General features: G+C 38.2%; 1 protein-coding gene across 1 annotated transcript in view; it reads left to right on the top strand.

Moving 5' to 3' along the window:
• Positions 1-22,807, top strand: part of IFT56 (intraflagellar transport 56) — a 50,532-nt gene that overhangs the window by 25,598 nt on the left and 2,127 nt on the right. Inside the window, exons 8-16 of the mRNA XM_008150482.3 lie at positions 2,167-2,269; positions 6,099-6,154; positions 7,462-7,515; positions 8,751-8,814; positions 11,053-11,141; positions 11,346-11,429; positions 12,628-12,697; positions 13,994-14,100; positions 21,632-21,765. Of these exons, the coding sequence (XP_008148704.2) occupies positions 2,167-2,269; positions 6,099-6,154; positions 7,462-7,515; positions 8,751-8,814; positions 11,053-11,141; positions 11,346-11,429; positions 12,628-12,697; positions 13,994-14,100; positions 21,632-21,765 (761 nt within the window). The remainder of the gene's footprint in view (positions 1-2,166; positions 2,270-6,098; positions 6,155-7,461; positions 7,516-8,750; positions 8,815-11,052; positions 11,142-11,345; positions 11,430-12,627; positions 12,698-13,993; positions 14,101-21,631; positions 21,766-22,807) is intronic.

Here is a 22,807-nt window from a genome sequence, read left to right as displayed (position 1 = left end):
AATTCCTTCATGGGGTTTTTGATGTAGAATATCTGTCTAGAAAAAAGTTTCACTAATGATTGGGTACTTTAATAAGAGTTTTCTGCAGGTTTTTAAAAATATGTATTTTTAAATTAATTTTAGAGAGGAAGAGAGAGAGAAAGGGAGATAGAAACATCAATGATGGAAAAAATCATTAATTGGCTGCCTCCTGCACACCCAACACAGGGGATCAAGCCTGCAACCTGGGCATGTGCTCTGACTGCGAATCGAACCATGACCTCCTGGTTCATAGGTTGGTGCTCAACCACTGAGCCACACCAGCCAGGCTTCTGCAGTTTTTATGAAGAGAAAAGGAAATATATGCAATTTGTTTATCTGTTTTTTATACTTAGTATAATTTAGATTAATGGCTTTTTTTCTTTTTAAAAAATATATTTTTATTGATTTCAGAGAGGAAAGGAGAGGAAGAGAAACATCACTGATGAGAGAGAATCTTTGATCAGCTGCCTCCTGCACGCCCCCTGCTGGGGATCAAGCCCGCAACCCAGGCATGTGCCCTTGACTGGAATCGAACCTAGGACCCTTCAGTCCTTAGGCTGATGCTCTATCCACTGAGCCAAACCAGCTAGGGCTTTTCTTTTTTATTAATTCTCACCTGAGGATATTTTTTCCATTGATTTTTATTTATTTATAATATATTTTTATTGATTTCAGAAAGGAAGGGAGAGGGAGGAGATAGAAACATCAATGATGAGAAACATTATTGATTGGCTGCCTCCTGCACGCCCAACACAGGGGATTGAGTCCACAACCTGGGCATGTGCCCTAGCCAGGAATTGAACCATGACCTCCTGGTTCATAGGTCAACTCTCATCCACTGAGCCACACTGGCTGGGCTCCATTGATTTTTAGACAGTGGAACAGAGGAAGGGGAGAAGGGAGGAAGGAAGGAAGTGAGAGAGAAAAGCATTGATGAGAGAGAGAGAGACATCAATTTATTGCCTCCCGCATGTACCCCGACTGGGACTGGGGATGGAACCTGCAACCTAGATATGTGCTCTTGAATTGAACCCATGACCCTTTGGTGCATGGTCTGATGCTCTAACTACTGAGAAATACCATCCAGGACAGCTTAAAAAATTTTTTTAAATTGATTTTTAGCCTGAGAGAAAGAGAGAAGGAGAGAGAGAAACATCAAGGTGAGATCCAAACATCCATTAGCTGCTTCCTGCATACCCCCTACTAGGGATTGAGCCAGCAACCTGGGCATATGCCCTGACCAGGAATCAAACTGGCAACCTTTTGGTGAACTGGACAACGCCCAACCAACTGAGCCAAACCAGCTAGGACTAGATAATGGCTTTTTTTTTTTTTTTTAAGTGAGGTCAAAGTCATGTGTATAGAGAGCTTCAAAAATATATTCATTCTTCCCTGGTAGTGTGGCTCAGTTGGTTGGGCATCATCCTTTGCACCGAAAGGTTGCAATTTCAATTCCTGGTCAGGGCATATGCCCAGATTGCAGGTTCAATCCCTAGTAGGAGGTGTGCAGGAGGCAGTCGATTGATGTGTTGCTATCACATCGATGTTTCTCTCTCTCTCTTCCTCTCGCTCTAAAAATCAATAAAAATATTATATATGTATATGTATGTGTATATACATATGTACATATATATATACATACATATATATATGTATGTATATATATATAAATGCATCTTTTCAAATAATAATGAGTACCAACTATATTAGATATAGTGCTAGGGGATGAGAGTACGCAGTAATGCAAAGTTCCTTGTCATGTGGAGCTTATATGCTGGTGAGTGTAACAGATAAACAGATACAAAATATGTAAAATGAAGTGATAAGTGCTGTGAATAAAAATAAAGGAGTATAAGGGTATAAGACTGATAGTGAAGATGGATTTTAGATAGGGTAAAAAAGGAAATATTTAAATACAAGGATCAAAATCAAAGGGAGGAGGAAGGCGAATGGTTTGAAGCCCAGGTAATAGTTAGGCAATAGTACATTCAGTGAATGATACAAGTTCTCAAGATATTAACTGATTCCCAGGGCTATAAGAGTTGGGCATCATGTACCCACTTACAAGTCTCAGTTCCTGAAACATTTCCACCAATAAATATATTTGTACTCATTGCCATAATAACACAGCTTCTCTATCTCTAGGTTGTCTTCCGAGGAGGTGAAGGGGCTTTGCAGGTTTTGCCTCCCCTGGTTGATGTCATTCCTGAAGCAAGGCTAAACTTAGTGATTTACTACCTTCGTCAAGGTAAGAAAATTTTGTCTTGGTCTTGCTTATAAACATACACTTTAGAACATTTAATCTCTAATTGAACTATTTGCTTAGCTTTTAAAATCCACAATATTTCCAAAAATATATTTGCAGCCGAAACCGGTTTGGCTCAGTGGATAGAGCGTCGGCCTGCGGACTGAAAGGTCCCAGGTTCGATTCCGGTCAAGGCCATGTACCTTGGTTGCGGGCACATCCCCAGTAGGGGGTGTGCAAGAGGCAGCTGATCGATGTTTCTAACTCTCTATCCCTCTCTCTTCCTCTCTGCAAAAATATATTTGCAATAAGTTCATAGGACAGAGCAATATTTTTGGTTATTTGTTGTGCCTTTACTCTTTAGCTTCTCTTTCTTTCTCTGTTGCTTCTAACCTTCTCCCTCATTCTATTTTTCCAATTTCCTCTCCTTTGTTCTTTACCCATTGTATTTCAGTTTTTCCTTCCCATCCCTGGCAGTTCTTTCTTTTTCCTAGGGTTTCCCTATCTATCCTACATAATATCCTATATAATAAAGAGGTAATATGCAAATTGACCATCACTTCAACACACAAGATGGCCACCCCCATCTGGACACAAGATGGCCAGCAGGGGAGGACAGTTCGGGGCGGCCAGGCCAGCAGGGGAGGGCAGTTAGGGGTGACCGGGCCAGCAGGGGAGGGCAGTTGGGAACCACCAGGCCAGCAGGGGAGGGTAGTTGGGGGGGACCAGGCCTACAGGGGAGGGCAGTTGGGGGTGATCAGGCTGGCAGGGGAGGGCAGTTAGGGGCGACCAGGCTGGCAAGAGAGGGCAGTTAGGGGTGACTGGGCCAGCAGGGGGGGCAGTTAGGGGGGACCAGGCCAGCAGGGAAGGGCAGTTAGGGGGTGATCAGGCTGGCAGGCAGAAGTGGTTAAGGGCAATCAGGCAGGCAGGCAGGCGAGCGGTTGGGAGCCAGCAGTCCTGGATTGTGAGAGGGATGTCCGACTGCCCGTTTAGGCCCAATCCCGGTGGAATCGGGCCTAAACGGGCAGTTGGACATTTCTCCAGGGGTCCCATATTGGAGAGGGTGCAGACTGGGCTGAGGGACACACACACCTGCACGGGGCCTCTATATATAAAAGGCTAATATGCAAAGTGTCCCCTCAGGGGTTTGACCAGAAGACCAGGAGTTTGATCGCTTACTATGACATGCGCTTCCTTTGCTCCACAGGGCAGCATGGAGCAAAGAAAGGCCCCTGCCAGCAGCCGTAAGGCCCCGATCAGCCCTTATCACTAGCCAGGCCTAGGAACCCTACTGTGCACGAATTTTGTGCACTGGGCATCTAGTGTATAATATACATCAAGCATGTCAAACTCGCGGCCCACAACAAATATTTTTGTGGCCCAGCCAATATAACAGTATGTAAGAAATGTTTTAATAAAAATTTCATAATTTAATTTTTACAATATCCTGTTATACATAATTATTAATAACAAACTACAACGTTCACTAATGACTGATTCTATAATCATGTTGCATTCATTTCCCTTACGCGCCTTACACGCAGGCGCATCATTTCTCTCCACTAATATTAGCAGCGAATATTTTAGCAGCCAATTGCCCCTAGTCTTGTACTGACTTGTTTGGTGTGCGCAACAGGAATTATTTTGCTTTCGGAGAACAAGAAAAATAGGTTTATTTGCGTTACGCTTATTAATTTGTGCAGTTATAGTATCTGGTAAGTTAATATTCAAGAAAAAAATGTTAATTTTTATTAAAATGTTCTATTATTTTATGTTAACGATTACTCATTTATTTCAGCCCTTTGTATTCAGCATATCTCTATTGAAATAAACCTATGTTTCTATGAAAATTGAAGCTTTCGTTTATTTGCGGCCCACATAAACTTAAAACTTGTTTATTTGGCCCATGTTAGCCTTTGAGTTTGACATGCTTGATGTACACCCACATCTTCTTAAGTATTTTTTTATCATTAACTGTTTTTTATTTGCTCTAAGTGTTTGCCTTTCTACTTCTTTGTACTCTTGGTTTCTTATGAAAAAATATTTTGATTCAAAGAGAATGTGAAATTTATTGCCCTTAAGTAAAATTGTTAGACGTGTCCTAAAGCAGTTTTTTTTCTTATAGTTGTAAGTATAGGGTAGTAGCAGCCACGCATTAGTGGTGGCACTCCATCATGGACTTCAGACTAACAGTGTGGGACTTTTTAGATGCATAGTAGAAACCAACCAGACAACATAATCCTCACTGAGGAAAATGTGTTGATTAAAATAAAATCATGAACTTGCAAACAGTTCTCTCTATGTGATATGTAAGCACAAAGAAATATACTTTGTGATAAGAAACATCTGCCCTAGCTGGTTTGGCTCAGTGGATAGAGCAGTGGTCGGCAAACTCATTAGTCAACAGAGCCAAATATCAACAGTACAACGATTGAAATTTCTTTTGAGAGCCAAATTTTTTAAACTTAAACTATATATGTAGGTACATTGTTATTAACTTAATTAGGGTACTCCTTCAATCTCACTGTACGTGCGCGCCCGCACTTGGTATTTTGTGGAAGAGACACACTGAAGGGGCCAAAGAGCTGCATGTGGCTCGCGAGCCACAGTTTGCTGACCACTGGGATAGAGCATTGGCTCTCGGACTGAAGGGTCTGGGTTCAATTCTGGTCAAGGGCATGTACCTCGGTTGCAGGCTTGATCCCTGGCTTGGTTGAGCGTGTGCAGAAGGCAACCAATAGATGTGTCTCTCTCACATCGATGCTTTTCTCTCTCGGTTTCTCCCCTTCCCTCCCACTCTCTCTAAAAATAAATGGAAAGATATCCTCAGCTGAGGATTAACAAAAACTAAAAAAAGAAGCATCTTATATATTTTATAAATTAATCTTTTAATTGTCTTAATTTTTATTATAAAAATTTTCAGACATAAACAAAAGTAGTATGTACACCACATAATCATCCGAGATTCAATGGTTTTCAAGATATTGACAATCTTTTTTCATCTAGCCTCCCTCTTGTTTTTTTTTGTTACTGAGATGTTGGAAAGCAAATCATAGACTTCATGTCATTTCACTCCTACATGCTTAATACAAGAGTCAGCAAAAGTAGGTTTATAGTTGTGAGTACACGAAACAGAGTTTGTTCTTGTATTATTATTATATTATTTAATGATTATATTTATTTATATTATTTGTCTTATTATTATTGTTATTATTTCTTATCTTTACTTAGGCTTTATCTTTTAGGTCAGTGGTCGGCAAACTGCGGCTCACGAGCCACATGCGGCTCTTTGGCCCCTTGAGTGTGGCTCTTCCACAAAATACCACGGCCTGGGCGAGTCTATTTTGAAGAAGTGGTGTTAGAAGAAGTTTAAGTTTAAAAAAATTGGCTCTCAAAAGAAATTTCAATCGTTGTACTGTTGATGTTTGGCTCTGTTGACTGATGAATTTGCCGACCACTGTTTTAGGTAATGATGATTGATAATTTAACCTACTTTTGCCCACCTCTGTATATATATTTTTTATTGTTAAACATTATAAAAATGGTTGTTTTTCTTAGATAACTATAGAGTCATTGGTATGTAACACCCAATCTATATTCTTTGCCTGAACATTTTTTAAGTGCTCCATGGCTTAATATGGGTTTCCTAAGGATATTTGGTTATCTTTAGGATAACTATTCAACATTGAACTTGACAGAGACTTAGAGGACAGATAAAATAGATCATAATTCTCATGAATGTTTGAGTACTGAAGGATCTTACTTTTAGAAGACTGTTTCAGAAGAGTACTGAAATATGGATTAGTATAGCTACTTATTTTTTGTATTTCAGATGATGTACAAGAAGCTTATAACTTAATCAAGGATCTGGAACCTGCTACTCCTCAGGTAATTAAGAATGTGTTATATTTTTACTAACCAAGTTCTGTTTAAAATAGAACTTTGGAACAGTAGCTGGAAGACATATTAAAGGAGATTACTGCTTATAGAATCCCAGGAAAGTCCACGTATTGATCTAGGAATGTTTTGTGTGACTGTTGGTATAAGAATGAATGTTCTGGGGTTTGGGGTATTTTTAAACTCCTTTATATGTGGTCATTTCCCCCAAAGAGTTGAGGTTTAAAAATATTGGAATCTAGAATTCTGATGAAAGTAACGACTTACCGGTATATCGCTAGTATAATTGCCTGCAACTGGTCTCCCCCCACACCTGATTATTAGCTCCTTGTGTCTGCATTGTATCTCCAATGCTATGTACACTAAGCACACAGTAGTCATTCTACTTATGGAATGAAAGACTCCAGAAGTCTAAACAGGTATATTTCTCAAGTGCATTAAAAGCTTTAGCATCTTCTGTATGATTCTTTTTACGAGACTTCTTCAAAGAGAGAGAGAGAGCACCCATATAAAAATTGATAAAGCTGCCCTAACCGGTTTGGCTCAGTGGATAGAGCATCGGCCTGTGGACTGAAAGGTCCCAGGGCATGTACCTTGGTTGCGGGCACATCCCCAGCAGGAGGTGTGCAGGAGGCAGCTGATCGATGTTTCTCTCTCATCCATGTTTCTAACTCTCTAGCCCTTTCCCTTCCTCTCTGTAAAAAAATCAATAAAATACATTTTTTTAAAAAAATTGATAAAACTGCTAAGGAAGTTGTCTGTTAAAGAATAGAACCAAGTCTGACAAGGATATAGGTGAGGCCCTAGTACTCCAAAAGAGAATGCTTTACGGATGGAAACTAGAGGACACTTCATTTTTTTAAAGAAAGAATCACTAGCAAAGGAAAGTTATTATAGCATTGAAAAGGGGAAATAATGTATATGAAATGGTCACAGAGAATGGCAGTGGCTGACAAGGTGATACAAATTATTATGTAAACATTTTTACTGTTAATTTGTTTCCAATATATTGAAATGAAACAAAACCTAACTCCTAGAAGTTTCCACTGAGTTATTTCTGCTTAAGATTGAGAATTTACAAATATGATGGGTTCTGTTATATGGACACTTGCCTGCTGGAACCAAATGAAAATTTCTTAATTCTTTCATTCAGGCCAGGGATAGAACAGAGAAAAGTGGCTCTGGGTAACTTTTGATAATATATGTGAAGTACTGAGTTGTTGCAAATAATTAACTTGTAAGATATCTCATAGCTCCACATTCCTTTGAAATCAATCAGTGTTATTGCATGTTTCCAGGAGTATATCCTCAAGGGAGTGGTCAATGCAGCCCTTGGCCAGGAAATGGGGTCGGTGAGTATGAAATCACTGGTAATCTATAGTTTGCAAAGTTATAGTGTATGGAAAAAACAAAACAAACGCCAACGTTCAACCAGCAGCAAGCTTACAAATAGGCTCTTCTGCAGTCCTCATTTCTCCATATCCCCCAATCAGGTCCCATTGTAAAAAGAATTGTGTTAAAGACAAAAAAAAAAAGAGAAAAGTCTTTAATGCTAAGAATTGTTGCTTTGTTTAAAAAGAGCCCAATTTTTAAACAGTGTATATGTCTAATAACAACAAATCATTGCACAGCTCCATTCTTATTTTCAGTGACTTTTTTTTCAACATTGTACACCTCTGAGCTATAATTTTGGCATCTGTAAAATGGGAATAATTGTTTCTATTGGAATGCTTTTTATAAATACAAAAACTGTATCTAAAATTAAGCTCTTATCTAAATGTTATTCATCTAACATTCTAAAAAGAATAGGAATTCTTTTATTCTTTAGAATTCTAATATTCTAAATAATAATACTAAGTTCTTTTTGGAACAAAGTGGAATATAAAAAAATCTTATCTCCAGCTCACTTCACAGAGCCTCATTAAACAGATAGGCTATAAATAGTTATTGAATATATGAATGAGTTTGTTTAATAAATACTTGTTATAACCATAGTCATACTACAAGTTCTAATATATGGTAAAAGAGCAATAAATATTTGTTATGTGAATGAATGAGTACATGAATGAATTCATTTAATGATGGCACTTTTAGGATAGAACTTTGGGATGGATTTTTTTTTTCTTGTATTCTATCTGACCCATAGTAGGTTTTTTGGTTTCTTTAATCCTCACTCGAGGATATTTTTCTAATGATTTTTAGAGAGTGGGAGCGGGAGAGACAGAGAGAGAGAAACATCAATGTGAGAGAGACACATCAATTGGTTGCCTCCTGCATGCACCCCAACCAGGGCCGGGGCGGAGAGGAGCCTGCAACCATGCCCTTGACTGGAATCAAACCTGGGACCCCTCAGTCTGCAGGCCGACACTCTATCCACTGAGCCAAACTGGCTAGGGCCAGAGAAGGTATTAATGCAGTTTCAGGTTATCATTTTCTAGTTGTGTGCTAATCAAAATTCGTTTTGTTTGGGAGGATTTAAAACAAGAGTATGTGTTAAATCCTGATAAATATGTTAAAACCTTAAAGTATAACATAAATAAAATATTTTCATTTTATTCCTCTATAGAAGCTCTGCTTTGTTTTTCAGAGGGATCATATGAAAATTGCCCAGCAGTTCTTCCAGTTGGTGGGAGGATCAGCTAGTGAATGTGGTATGTCTAAAATATGTACTTATGAACATGATCCATAATTTGAGCTGGTTGTGTTGTATTGTCAGTCATCGAATGGGATACAAGACACCAATGAGCCAATTAATTAGGAGTCATTTATTGTGCGCAGCCCAGAGGTAGGTGTCTCTTTCCAAATCTTTGAGCCCCGAAATAGAGGAAGTGTCTCGTATTTATACTTTTTGAGCCTCTTTGTTTGCAGATATTACAAAGGGCTCTGTGTGAGTTATTGTTACAGACAGTTGTAACCTTGAATACATAATGAGTTTGTACTTGGCATAAGAATATGGGAATTATTATCAGTATTAGTCTATTACATTAGATGGCTAGCTTGCAAGGTCAGACAGTTAAGTTTATCTTTTTCTGTTATTTGAACTAAAAACAAAGTCATTTTACAGAATAACAGACTTTCTTAAAGTGACAGAGTTTATAATGACAGAGTTTACAGGACTAGGGACTATCTAACAATAGCGGAGAATTCAAACAGCAGTTTTATACAAGATGGAGATTACTATGCTTCAGTTGTATACTGACTGATCAAGTTTGAGTCTTTGGCAAGCATGTCAAACTCACAGCTTGCGAGCCCCATGCCTCATTTAAATAAATAAAATATTATTCATCTAACATTCTAAAAAGAATAAGAATAAGGGATATATCTGTTAGGTTTCCCATTATAAAGTGGGAAGTCAGATATAGGAGAGAATATTGGAATTAGCTCTTATCAGCATCTCAGCTGGAGTGGGATGAGAGAATTTAGAAATAGAGAAGAATAAATATATTCTTTAGTTTATGAGTTTTTAATTTTTTATTCTTTTTTTTTTATTTGAAATGGTAACTTTAATTGATTTTTCAAGAGCTCTTGTAGATATTTTTTCCCAGTGGGTCATTTGACTTTTAACTTTGCCTGTCGTATTTTTTCTTATATTAAACTATTTAAATCTTGTTTAATTAAGTTTATCCTTTCCATAATGAATTCTAACATGGGTATCAAGCTTAGACAGTGCTTTGACCCCTGCAGTTATATAATATCCACCCATATCTCCCACAAGTCGTTTTGTGGCTTTGTTTCTATTATTAAAGTATTGATTTCATCAGTCAAGATTTAGTGTAAGACTTGAGGAAGAGCTATAAAAAGGGCCAATAACCAGTCTGAACTGTATGGCTGTCCGTACCAGTTGTCTATGGCCAGCATCTATTCTGATGATGTGTTCATGCTGAACTGGTTGTTAAATATTTTTATCACCCCTGGATATTTTTTTTCAAATGTTTCACCAAAACCATTTATCAAATAATATTTCCTCTCCCCATTTCACTCATTCATAATATAAAAATTTATTGAGGTGTTGGGGATATAGCAGTAAACAAAACTAAAATCCCCCTTCTTTTGTGGAACATACAGTCTAGTGTGACAGACTATAAACATAACAAATAAATAGATTATGTAGTATATATGACTATGATGAGTTGCTATGGGGAAAATTGAGCAGAAACAGAATAAGGAGGATTGGGAGTGCCAATGGCAAGCGGGGAGGTTACACTAACCATCTGCTGCCTCAAATAGGAGTATGATATCAGATAGACGGTTGGGTCAGGATCAGGATCAGGTGGTTCCATGGCAAATTTATTCTCCATTTGAGATTGAAAGTGCGAGGTTGCCTGGCCAGCATGGTTCAGTGGTTGAGCATCGACCTATGAACCAGGAGGTCACAGTTCGATTCCCGGTCAGGGCACATTCCCCAGGTGGTGGGCTCGATCCCCAGTGGGGGCGTGCAGGAGGCTGCCGGTCAATGATTCTCTCTCATCGATGTTATCTCTCCCTCTCCCTCTCCCTTCCTCTCTAAAACCAATAAATAGATATATATTTTTGAAAGGGCTAGATTGTCCTAGATGAGTAACGATGGAGACCATGCCACATTAGTTATATGTGGAGTTGTCAGAGTTGGGTAAGAAAATAAAAAGTGATCTGGAGAATACTGTAGTCTGCAGGGCATGTGTTCATTTTGAACTCAGAGTTAACACAGAGAGAGATTATTGGTCACTCTGAAGTTCTGCGATCTCCATTATGCTGAGGTTTTGTCCACTAAACAGAATCTATAATTTCAGAATCTAGAAAGCTGTCTTGTAATACATTCCGATCTCTAAATTATAAATAACTGAAGTTTCTGCTAAAGATGCCTTTTAGTTTCATGAGTAGACATGGTATCTGCTCCCATTCCATTTCAGATACAATACCAGGGAGACAGTGCATGGCTTCCTGTTTTTTCCTGCTCAAGCAATTTGATGATGTCTTGATTTACCTCAACTCATTTAAGGTCAGTATAGAATTTTCTAGATGATTTGTATACAAAATACTATATATAATATGTCAGAGAGAAGATATTCTTAGAGATGGCCTTTTTATTATGGTGGCATCAGCTAATTCCCTATGCTTATTTTTGTGTTTATCTTATATAACTGATGTTTTTCTATTTTATATGATAATGCTCAATGTGACCTATTCTTGGGATGTTTTTCAGAGTTACTTCTATAATGATGACATCTTTAACTTTAATTATGCCCAAGCCAAAGCTGCAACAGGCAATACCAGTGAGGGTGAAGAGGTGGGTACCCGCTTTGGAAGGCATTCGAGTGACTCTGTGTAAAACATTGTTGTCTTTTTCTCACTGAAATAAAATGTTCAAGGGTAAAGGACTATTAAAAGTTTCTTTGTTCTTAGGTCACATTAGAAAGTACAATGTGAATAGATATATAGATTTTATGACCACATTAATGTTTTCCTTTTTTGATACATTTTATAAAAGCATAATATACATGGAGAAAAGTATACAAATCAAAGTATACACTGAGTGACCAGATTATTGTGATCTCTGAACGCATAATAATCTGGCCACTCAGTGTACTTATGTATAAGGGGAAGCTTGCAAATCTTGATATGTCAAGGGACCAGGAGATAGTGGCCCCCAGCCTCTGGCTAGTAAGTCCTCTGTTTCTTTCTAATTACCCACAATGCAGTTCTTATACATGGAAAAACTTTATTTTAAAATCCCAACTCTGTGGTCAGTCTACACTGAGTGACCAGATTATTATACGTTCAGAGATCATAATAATCTGGCCATTCAGTATATAGCTTGATGGATTTCTTAAGGGGAATAGAACCCAATAATTAGAACCTAAATCATGAAACAGAATATTATCATAATCCTAGAAACCCCCTCATCCCCTCTTTGACTTAATCTCTTTACTATAAGGCTAACAATGATCTTGCTTCTAACTTAATAGAAGTGATTTGTTTAAATTATTCAAAATAATTCAGTTGAATTATTCAATTGAATTTCGTTATTCAACAAATTATTCTACTAATTTCCATTATGATTCCTTTTTTGACTGAGATACTTTAAAATGTTTCATAATTTTCAAACATGCATTATCCTTCTCAGGTTTTAAATTTTGATTTCTAATTTAATTGTATTGTGGTCACAGAATGTGGTCTGTGTAACACCAATCCTTTAAAATTGCCCAGTAGCATGGTCATGCATTCTTGAAAATAATATGTATTGTACAATTGTTAATTATTTTGTTCAAGTCTTTTATATCCTTACCAACCTTTTGTCAGCTTGTGATATCAATAACAGAGAAGTATGTTAAAATTGCCACAATTTTGTCCTTCACTGTCTTAGCAGCCTGTATAGAATTTGGTCATCTATAAGGCTATGTTAAACATTAATGTAAGATAAACGGATATGAATGTTTTTACTACAAAACCATCTTCATGTTTATTCCCTTTTTTTCTTCTTGCAGGTTTTCCTTTTAATACAAAGTGAGAAGTTAAAAAATGATTACATTTACCTCAGTTGGTTAGCTCGATGCTGTGAGTCTTTTTTTTTTTACTGTAATTTTTTATTTTTCAATTACAGTTGACATACAATATTATATTAGTTTCAGGTGTATACCACAGTGATTAGACATTATATATCTTACTAAGTTATCACCCTGATAAATCTAGTACCTATCTGATACCACATGTAGTTATTACAATATTATTGACTGTATTCCCTATGCTGTACTTTATATCCCCATGATCATCCTGTGAGTCTTTTTTTTTTTTTTCTTCTTTAATATATTTTTATTGATTTCAGAGAGGAAGGGAGAGAGAAAGAGTAAAAACATCAATGATGAGAAGGAATCATTGATAGGCTGCCTCCTGCATGCCTCACACTGGGGATCAAGCCCGCAAACTGGGCATGTGCCCTGACCAGTAATCGGATCTGTGACCTCCTGGTTCACAGGTCGACACTCAACCACTCAGTCATGCCAACTGGGCTGTGAGTCTTCTTTCAAATGTTATAGAAGAATTATCTTTTTGTTCCCTGCTATATAATCTTCTGGATGGAAATTATACTGAGCATTTTCTAATTTCGTTTTGTGCTATAAAATAAGTGAACACCAAAATCGTGTTATTAATGCTGGTCAGTTAGGGTGGCCATGCACATATATAATTTTACCGTGTGATTAGGTCTGCCATGTAGCATTGACCTAGCATGTCCAGCCCTGACAGATGGCAGGTTCTTCCTGTTAAAGTTTCCAGAGTCTCAGTTTACAGTGTTGTTTTATGTGAAATAATACTGTTATGCTAATTTTATCTTTTCACTATGATGCAGGACTAAAATGGGGCAAAATGTCAAAAACATGATTTTTAAAATATTATTTAGCTTACAGTGTCTATCTATCTGTCTCTCTCTCTCTCTCTCTTCACTATCTTTTCTTGCTCCTTCTGTTCACCTAGAGTTAAAATGTTCCCTGAGTTTTAAATTTGCAGGAAAATTTTAGCAGTCAGATATTCTAAGTGAAGCTAAAAATATATGAGTAGAATTGAATGAATGATAGGTGTCCTCTTTTAAGCAGATGGCCTAAGTGGGAACTACTAGAAATCAACCCAACCTAAAAAGACATAATTATCTGAATACTAACTTCAATAAAAAATTTAAGTACGGTAGAATTCAGATAGGAAACCAACTTAATGTCAACATTGAGAGCTTTCCATGTAAGAGCTATTAAGCATTACTTTTTATATTTGAAACATAGAACTAAATCCATAAAATAGCAAGATGTAGAAATGTATTTCTTGAGCATTTAAAAAGCATAAATCTTTGTTTCTTTTTTGTAGATATAATGAATAAGAAACCAAGACTAGCCTGGGAACTCTATCTCAAGATGGAAACCTCTGGCGAGTCCTTTAGCCTCTTACAGCTCATTGCTAATGACTGTTACAAGGTGAGTCTGAATGAGGATACAGGGAAATTGAAGATCAGCATCACACTGCTGCATTAGCTAAGTGTTGAGGAAAAGTGTCCTACAGACTAAATGACTATTGGTGAGAAGATTTGCATAGTGATATCAGAAATGTCATCTCTATTATGAATGAACTGAGTTCAGAGATAGATAGCATGACGGGGTTTTTATGTGTATATGAAATAATGCTTTAGAGAGGAGGTTTTAGATTTCCAAAGGCTGTGAATCTTTAGATAGCATCCAGATACAGATATTCATCCAGGATTTGGAAATTTGGTTTTGAAGCTTAAGAAAGATGTCCTTTGACATCTAGAGACATAGATTTGGAGAAATCAACATTTCAGTAGTAATTGAAACCCTGAAAAACAGTGCAATTGCCCAGATAAGAAAGTAAAGTGAGAAAAGTAAATGGTTGCAAACCTTAGGGAATACTAATATGTAAATAGTAGACAGGAAAGACAAAGGAACCAGAAAAGGAAAAAGAAGACGCAGTCATTTAGTAAAGATCTGACTGTGTGTGTGTGTGTGTGTGTGTGTGTGTGTGTGTGTGTGTGTGTGTAGGACATTTGAAAGGCAGGGGGAGCTTTTTAAAAATTAAGAGCGTTTTTAAAAATTAGCCTCAAATTCCAGAAATTCCTATTTTTTGTATATTTCTACTTATCCAAAAGACAGGAAAATGTCAGGTAAAGGTAAAGAGAGTCTAGTGTTAGTCAAAATGAATCATTACAGCCTGGCTGGTGTGGCTCAATGGTTGAGCGTCAACCTATGAACCAGGAGGTTGCAGTTCCATTCCCAGTCAGGGTACATTCCTGGGTTGTGGGCTTGATACCCAGTAGGGGGCATTCAGGAGGCAGATGATCAATGATTCTCTCTCATCATTGATGTTTCTATCCCTCCCTCCCTCCCTCTCTCTGAAATAAAATTTTTAAAAAAAGAATCATTACAAAAATTAAGTGAGTTACCATCAATAAAAAAGGTTTTAAAACAGAAAACTTGAAATTGTTTCACATGACTTGGTGGATGGTATTGATGTTAAGTGAGTTAGGGGAGGCAGAGGGAAAAAAACATCAAAAGATGAGAATTTAGTTCAGTTTTAGATATAATAAATCTGAAGTGTGTTTGGGGCTCTTGGGCAGAGATATTACATGTGGAAAATTACTAGGGTGAGCCTGAAGCTCAGGTGTTCATGTGAGAGATCAGGATTAGAGACCAGTTTTAGAAGTTAACAGCAGTCATGGTGGTGGTGATAGGAGCGGCAGCAGCAGAGTATGGGAGAGAGGGGTTAACTGCGGAGTGGTATGAGAAACCATGTGTTTATGGACCAGAAATAGAAAGAAGAGTCAGTGAAAGAGACAGAGGATGAAGATGAACAGAAAGGGGGAAAAGAAAAAAAAAAAAAACAGAAGAGAGAAAAGGTGCTTTCCAGTACTTTTTTTCCGTTCCTATGTTGTCAAAAACCAAAGAAAGGAGAAAAAAAGCCAAGGAAGGAGAATGTCAAATCTGCACGCAGATGGAGTTGCATGAGGCCTGAGAAGCAGCAGTAGGTAGAGAAGAGAAGAGAATTAGAAAGCAGATGCAGTAAGCTTTTTGTGGACCGCAGTCTTTAAAAAACTGATGCTGAGGGTAAGGAGAAATGTGAAGCTAATTTAAAAGGGGAAACAGGTTAGGGATTTTGTGGGGGGAGGGACTTATTTTTGCTGGTGGAGAGGGAGTTCTTTTTCTTTTAGCATAGGGAGTAAGAGCATGTCTTTAGGTAGAGGAAGAGGAGCCATTGAACAGGAAGATTAAAGATTCAAGAGGGGGGGCATTTTTAATGGAGTAAGGCCCTACTGAAGATGAGAAGGGGATAGGGTTAAGATGAAAGGAAGATAATGACTTTGAAAAAGTTGCCCAGTGGATAGAGCCTTGGCCTGTACACCAAAAGGTCGATGTCTCTCTCTCTCTCTCTCTCTCTCTCTCTCTCTGTCTCTCTCTCTCTCTCTCTCCCCCTCTTCCTCCCTCCTTTTCACTCTTTCTAAAAATCAGTGGAAAAAATCCTCCGCTTAGGATTAACAACAACAAAAAGAAAAACAATTCGGCATTACCTCATGTCTCAGTGGTCCACAACTACCCACTAGTTCGGCGATTCACTGGAAGGACTCATATGACTCAACATAAAGTTATACTTATAGCTAAGATTTATTACAATGCAGGAAGAGGAGGGAAATATATATATGTAAAGGCGAAGACTAGAGAGGTCAAGCACACATTTTCTTGTCCTCCCTCTGTGCAGATTGCACAGCATGTCTTTCTCCAGCTGAAAACTGCAGAGATGTGTACAAGATGTCCTTGTTACTGAAAACAAAGGACCAACTGAAAAAAAGGCAGAGTTTGAGTCCTAACATCAATAATTGCATTAAATGTAAATGATCTAACTATAATAATTAAAAGACATATTTGACAGAGTAGATTAAAAAAAATGGCCCAACTCTATAAGAAACTCATTTTAAATATTATGATATAGGGCAGTGATGGGCAACCTTTTGAGCTTGGTGTGTCAAACTTCGCCAGAAAAACTGAGCATAACTCGGGTAGTGTGTCACTTTGAGGAAAAAACATTATTTCGCAAATGTTTCATCCTCAGGAGCAGCAAATGTTTCATCCTTGGCATGCGGCCGCCTCAGCAGCCGTGTGTCATCAGAAATGGCTACGCGTGTCAGTGCTGACACGCGTGTCATAGGTTCACCATCACTGATATAGGGCCGTGGTCGGCAAACTGCGGTTCGTGAGCCACATGCGGCTCTTTGGCCCCTTGAGTGTGACTCTTACACAAAATACTACGGCCTGGGCAAGTCTATTTTAAAGAAGTGGCATTAGAAGAGGTTTAAGTTTAAAAAATTTGACTTTCAAAAGAAATGTCATTCGTTGTACTGTTGATATTTGGCTCTGTTGACTAATGAGTTTGCCGACCACTGATATAGGGGGATGAAAATTAAAGGATGGAAAAAATATACCACAGTATAGTAGGCAGTTTTTTATCCCAGGAAATGAAAACCAATATCGACGTAAATACCTATTCACAAATGCTTGCTCTCTCAGGCCAGTTTGGACATGCTTGAGAGACCTGCCAGACTCTCTTCAGATACCTCAATTATATAAGTAAAAAATCTTCCATACCCTCTTGGTGTGTGTGTAGCATCATCATTCTTTTTTTAAATATATCTTTATTGATTTCAGAGAGGAAGGGAGAGGGAGGACAGATAGAAACATCAATGATGAGAGAGAATCATTGATTGGCTGCCTCTTGCATGTATCCTATGGGGAAGGAGCCCACAACCTGGGCATGTACCCTTGACTGGAATCGAACCCGGGACACTTCAGTCCACAGGTCAACGCTCTATCTACTGAGCCAAACTGGCTAGGGCAGCATCATCGTTCTTGACATCTAAACCAAACTTTGGGTGCAGGTCCTTTCTGCTTTTGTAGGGTTATATAACAGGAACAAAAACTATTGATGCATTCAGTAACTTGGAAAAACTAGGACATTATGCTGAATGAAAAAAGCCAATCTCAAAGAATCTCATACTGCTGTTTTATATATATACTAGTGGCCCAGTGCACGAAATTCATGCACATTAAAAGGGAATTAATTAGAAGAAATATTTTAATATTTCTATTTGCACTTTCTTTATAATAGAAGTATCAGAGATGAAAAAAAATTAGTAAAATGTATATAAAATCTCCCTCCTGCCAGAGTCTGGGGCGCACTGCGGGATCTAGAGTCAAGTCCCCACCCACCACCCACACGCACTTCGAAAACGCAGGAGACCCAGACCCGGCCGGCTCCACCTGCATTGGGTGAGACCCAGACCTGACCGGCCCCACCCCTGTCAAGCCCCTCCGGGCGGGGGGCGCAGCCTCAGGTCTCCAGGTCCGTCACTGGGGTGGGGGGCGTGGCCTGGGGTCCCGTCAAACCCTGCCATGCAGGGGACATGCGGGGGATGCAACCTGAGGTTTCCCGGCCTGGCGCTGGGGTGGGGGGGTGCAGTCTGAGGTCCCCCATCAAGCCCAGCCCCCCTCCCGCAGCATCACACCAGTGCTGAATGGGGACACACGCAGGCAGGCAGCTTCACCTCAGCACTGGGCAGGGACGCTCTCAGGCAGGAGGACATTAGCACTGGGGTGGCAGTCCCCGCCCCCGTCCCTGCCCACAGTCTGGTTGTGACTGGGTCACCATAATCTTTATACATATAAAGATTTCCTCTTTATATGTATAGATAACGTTCTTTAAATTTTATTTATTTATTTATTTAAATCCTCACCTAGGGATACCCCCTCTGGGCCCCTCCCCCCCCCCCCCCCAGGATATTTTTTCATTGATTCCAGAGAGAGAGGATGGGAGAGGGAGAGAGAGAGAAACATCTATGTGAGTGAGAAACATGGGTTCTATATGCCTTCCCCTCCCCTCCGACAAGGGATCAAACCTGCAATCTGAGTATATAACCTGGCATAGAATCAAACCTGTGACCCCTTGGTGCCCTTGGACAATGCTCCAACCAACTGAGCCACACTGGCCAGGGTAATTTTTATTGAGTTTTTAGCGAGGGGGAGCAGCAGAGAGAAGGGGAACAGAGGGAAAGGCAAACGGAGAGAAACACTGACTTGCTCCCCCAATCATTTATGCATTCACTGGTTGCTTCCTGTCTGTGCCCTGACCAGGGATCGAACCCATAGCCTTGGCATATCAGGATGACGCTCTAACCAACTGAACTATCTAGCCAGAGCTTAACAGTCTTGAAAATTATAGAAATATAGAAGAAATTAGTAATTGCCAGGAGTTAGGATGGTGAGCAGGGAGGGGAATGCATGTGACTATAAAGGGTTAGCACAAGGGAGATCTTTGTGGTGATGGAACAGTTGTGTATCTTGATAGTGGTGGTGGGTATATGAATCTATGCATTTGTTAAAATGACAGAACTATACATATATTGTAGCAACGTGCATTTTCTGGTTTTGATATTGTGATACTGTACTATTGTTATATAAGCTGTTAGGTGGGGCAGGATGGGGGGAATTGGGTGAAAGATATATGAGATCTCTCTGTACTATCTTTGCAACTTCCTATAAATCTATAATTCAAAATTAAAAGTTTATTATTATTTATTTCAGAGAGGAAAGAAGAGGGATAGAGATAGAAACATCAATGATGAGAGAGAATCATCAATCAGCTGCCTCCTGCATGCCCCTCACTGCGAATGAAGCCCACAACCCAGGCATTTGCCCTGACCGGAATTGAACCCAGACCCCTCAGTCCACAGGCTGATTCTCTATCCAGTGAGCCAAACCAACTAGGGCCAAAATGAAAAGTTTAAAAAAAATAAACCAACTAGCCCTACCTGTTTGGCTCAGTAGATAGAGAGTCAGCCTGCGGACTGGAGGGTCCTAGGTTTGATTTCAATCAAGGGCACATGTCCTAGTTAGGAGCTCGATCCCCAGTTAGGGGCATGCAGGAAACAGCAGATCAATGATTCTCACTCATCATTGATGATTCTCTCTCCCTCTCCCTTCCTCTCTGAAATCAATAAAAAAAATATATTTAAAAAAGAACACACAAAACAACACCACTTTATTTAAAAAATAAAATAAACCAACTAGCCTTAGCCAGTTTGGCTCAATGGATAGAGCATTGGCCTCCGGACTGAAGGGTCCCAGGTTCTATTCCAGTCAAGGGCACATGCCTGGGTTGTGGGCTCGATCCCCAGTAGGGGGTGTGCAGGAGGCAGCTGATCAATGATGCTCTCTTATCATTATGTTTCTATCTCTCTACCTCTCCCTTCCTCTTTGAAAGCAATAAAAGTATATGTTTTTTAAAAAGGGTGGAGGTGGGCTGGAGGGGATCAATAGGGGGAAAAGGGGGACATATGAAATACTTTCAACAATAAAGAATTATTTTTAAAAAACAATTAGAGTTATATCCAGCAATATAGGTGAATCTTATAAATATACACAAGACACAAGAGTATTTATAGTATTATTTTATATAGATAAAATTCTGAGTGCAAAACTCAATTATATTATCTAAAGATATACACATTTCCTCTCTGAAATAAATAATTTATTTTTATTTCTTGGTTTAATGAAGAATTAAAATTTATCTAACTTGCTAACAGCTTATAAAGAAAGTCAAAAGACTGATGACCATAAAAGTTGGAATAGTAGTTAATTCGGAAGGAAGGAGAAGGTTGTGGTTTGGAAGGGACACAAAGAGCTTCTGTTTTGCTGTCAATGTTTCCTTTCTTGACCTGCGTAGTGGTTACACTTGTATTCACCTTATAATCAAACATTAAAATGTACATTTATGTAGCATGCACCATTCTCTATGTGTGTTATTTCACCCTGAAAAGTGCTTAAGAGGACATAGGAAGAAAGGTTAACTTTGAAAAGGAATAGGAACACTTCTCGCCCTAACCAGTTTTGCTCAGTGGATAGAGCATCAGCCCATGGACTGAAGGCCTGCAGGTTTGATTCTGATCAAGGTCAAGTGCCTCGGTTTGCAGGCTCAATCCCTGGCTCCCATCAGGGTGTGTGCAGGAGGCAACCAATCAATGTTTCTTTCACATCAATGTTTCTCTGTCTGTGTCTCTCCCCACCTCCACTCTCTTAAAATAATAGAACACTTCTCCCTGTGAGATAGACAGAAAAGAGGGAAGGATGAATGAAGGTATAATTTAAACTGAAGGGAGGAAAGTTGTGTTTTCCCTGAAGTAGAGAAAAAGCTATGCTAAGAATGCAATAGAGCTCTTCAAGAAATTGGTAAATGTTTATGACAACAGTTTATAGGAATGGAGAAGTAACTAAACCACACTGGCTAGAGGATTACTCAACAATTTGAAGCCTTCAGTGAAATTTTTACATAACACCGTACGTTTTTGATTGCCAGTCAAGTAAACTCATGTAAGCAAAATTTAATGTTATTCAACATTTCCTACAAGGCCAAGGAAATATATATGTGAAAATAAATTAAACGTTTTAAAGAGTTGGTGTTTTAGAGTAGTATTCAGTATACATCAAAGCATACTGAGAATTTAGACGAGGTCAGGGAAAGACCATCCTCTCGGGTTGAACATGATCAAACTAGCATAAAAGGAATGATAGTAATCCCTACAGAATGTACTGAGAAGACATGAAAAATACTCAGTTCAAATCACAGTTGTTGGAATTTATTCTCAAGGTTAGAATTAGAAGAAATGACAGATGTGTTGCTTATAGAATAACTTGACCATATGTAAAAAACATATATTGTTGAAAACTGAATGAAGGTAAGCTAATTTAAATTGAACACATGTATGCAAACTGATTTTCTTCTTTCTTGGTTTAATAAAGAATTAAAATTTATCTAACTTGCTAACAGAAAATTTTGTCATTACCCATGCACTCATTTTATACAATTCTGCTTCATGGCATCTTTATGTTTAGTTTCATTCTGTGTAATCTTGTGACTACAAGTACTAGCACAATTCTTTCTTTTATTCAGATGGGCCAGTTTTACTATTCAGCCAAAGCTTTTGATGTCCTAGAGAGGCTGGATCCTAACCCTGAATATTGGGAAGGCAAGAGGGGGGCCTGTGTGGGCATTTTCCAGATGATCTTAGCCGGGCGAGAACCCAAGTAAGTGCACGGACAACAAACACTACCTCTACTCATTTGCTGGTTTGTGAGGAAAAAGAATTGTTTTCATGATGGCATCCTCTTCTGAAAACTCAAAATTACAAAATATTTTATAATGATGAATAAAAATAAAACTTTTTGATGTTATATATTTGTATCTGACCTTTTTCCTCCAGAAAATTTTTATTTTATAGAATCAGATCATTTTAAATCCTAATACTGGAGACATCATGCATACTACAGCTCTCAAATATATAAGCAAGATAAATATTTGCCTCTAAATGAATTGCCATTGCATAAACAAAGTCTTCTTCAATCTCTTCTATCTTTTCTTTGCCTATTAGCTTTTTCTTGTCTTTTAGTTTAGGCCTCAAAGAATTAGATGGAGTAGATGTGGTTAATAATTTTGTCTTCATTTGCCTCTAATATTCCAGAAAATACTAAGACATTAGATTAAATAAAATTAAGTGGCTTGTATATGTAACAAAAATTGAAATGCTTAAAACGAAATTCAGTGTTCTAAAAATAACTTTATGGAATGTATTTGTTACTTATTTATGAATAGGAGGTGTGATTATTTTATAAGTAAACAATCTTTCAAAAATTACCTCCCACTTTGTATCTACTTCCAGTCCTAAATAAAAGTTTAAAAGAATTTGGTTAAGTAAAAGAGGTTGTTTGAGGGTAAAAAAATAAGTCAAAAATATGAGAGAACTCTTAGGGAAGAGGATCAATATGCAGTTTCCTGTAGATTTGATAAGGTAGTAGGAAAGTTTTAGTATGCATTACTTAAAACACTAATTCTAATTATAATTAAATTTAAATTACTTAAAACATAAGTAATGGGCATTTGCTAACTCTTGGTTCTTAATTTTCTTCTTTTCTGTATTTTTAATATGTTATTTTTCTTGAGGAAATCATCCATTCCTCTGGCTTTGTAAAATTTCACAAATATGGCAGTGATACTCAGTTTATGGTAATTGTCACCTTAAACAAAGAGAAATCTGGGACTCAGACAAGTTAAGTGACTTGTTAGTAAGGA

Source organism: Eptesicus fuscus, chromosome 14 (assembly GCF_027574615.1).
Source record: "Eptesicus fuscus isolate TK198812 chromosome 14, DD_ASM_mEF_20220401, whole genome shotgun sequence".
Lineage (NCBI taxonomy): Eukaryota > Metazoa > Chordata > Mammalia > Chiroptera > Vespertilionidae > Eptesicus > Eptesicus fuscus.
Note: the sequence above shows the minus strand (reverse complement) of the source record. Positions and strands in the feature narration are given on the sequence as shown.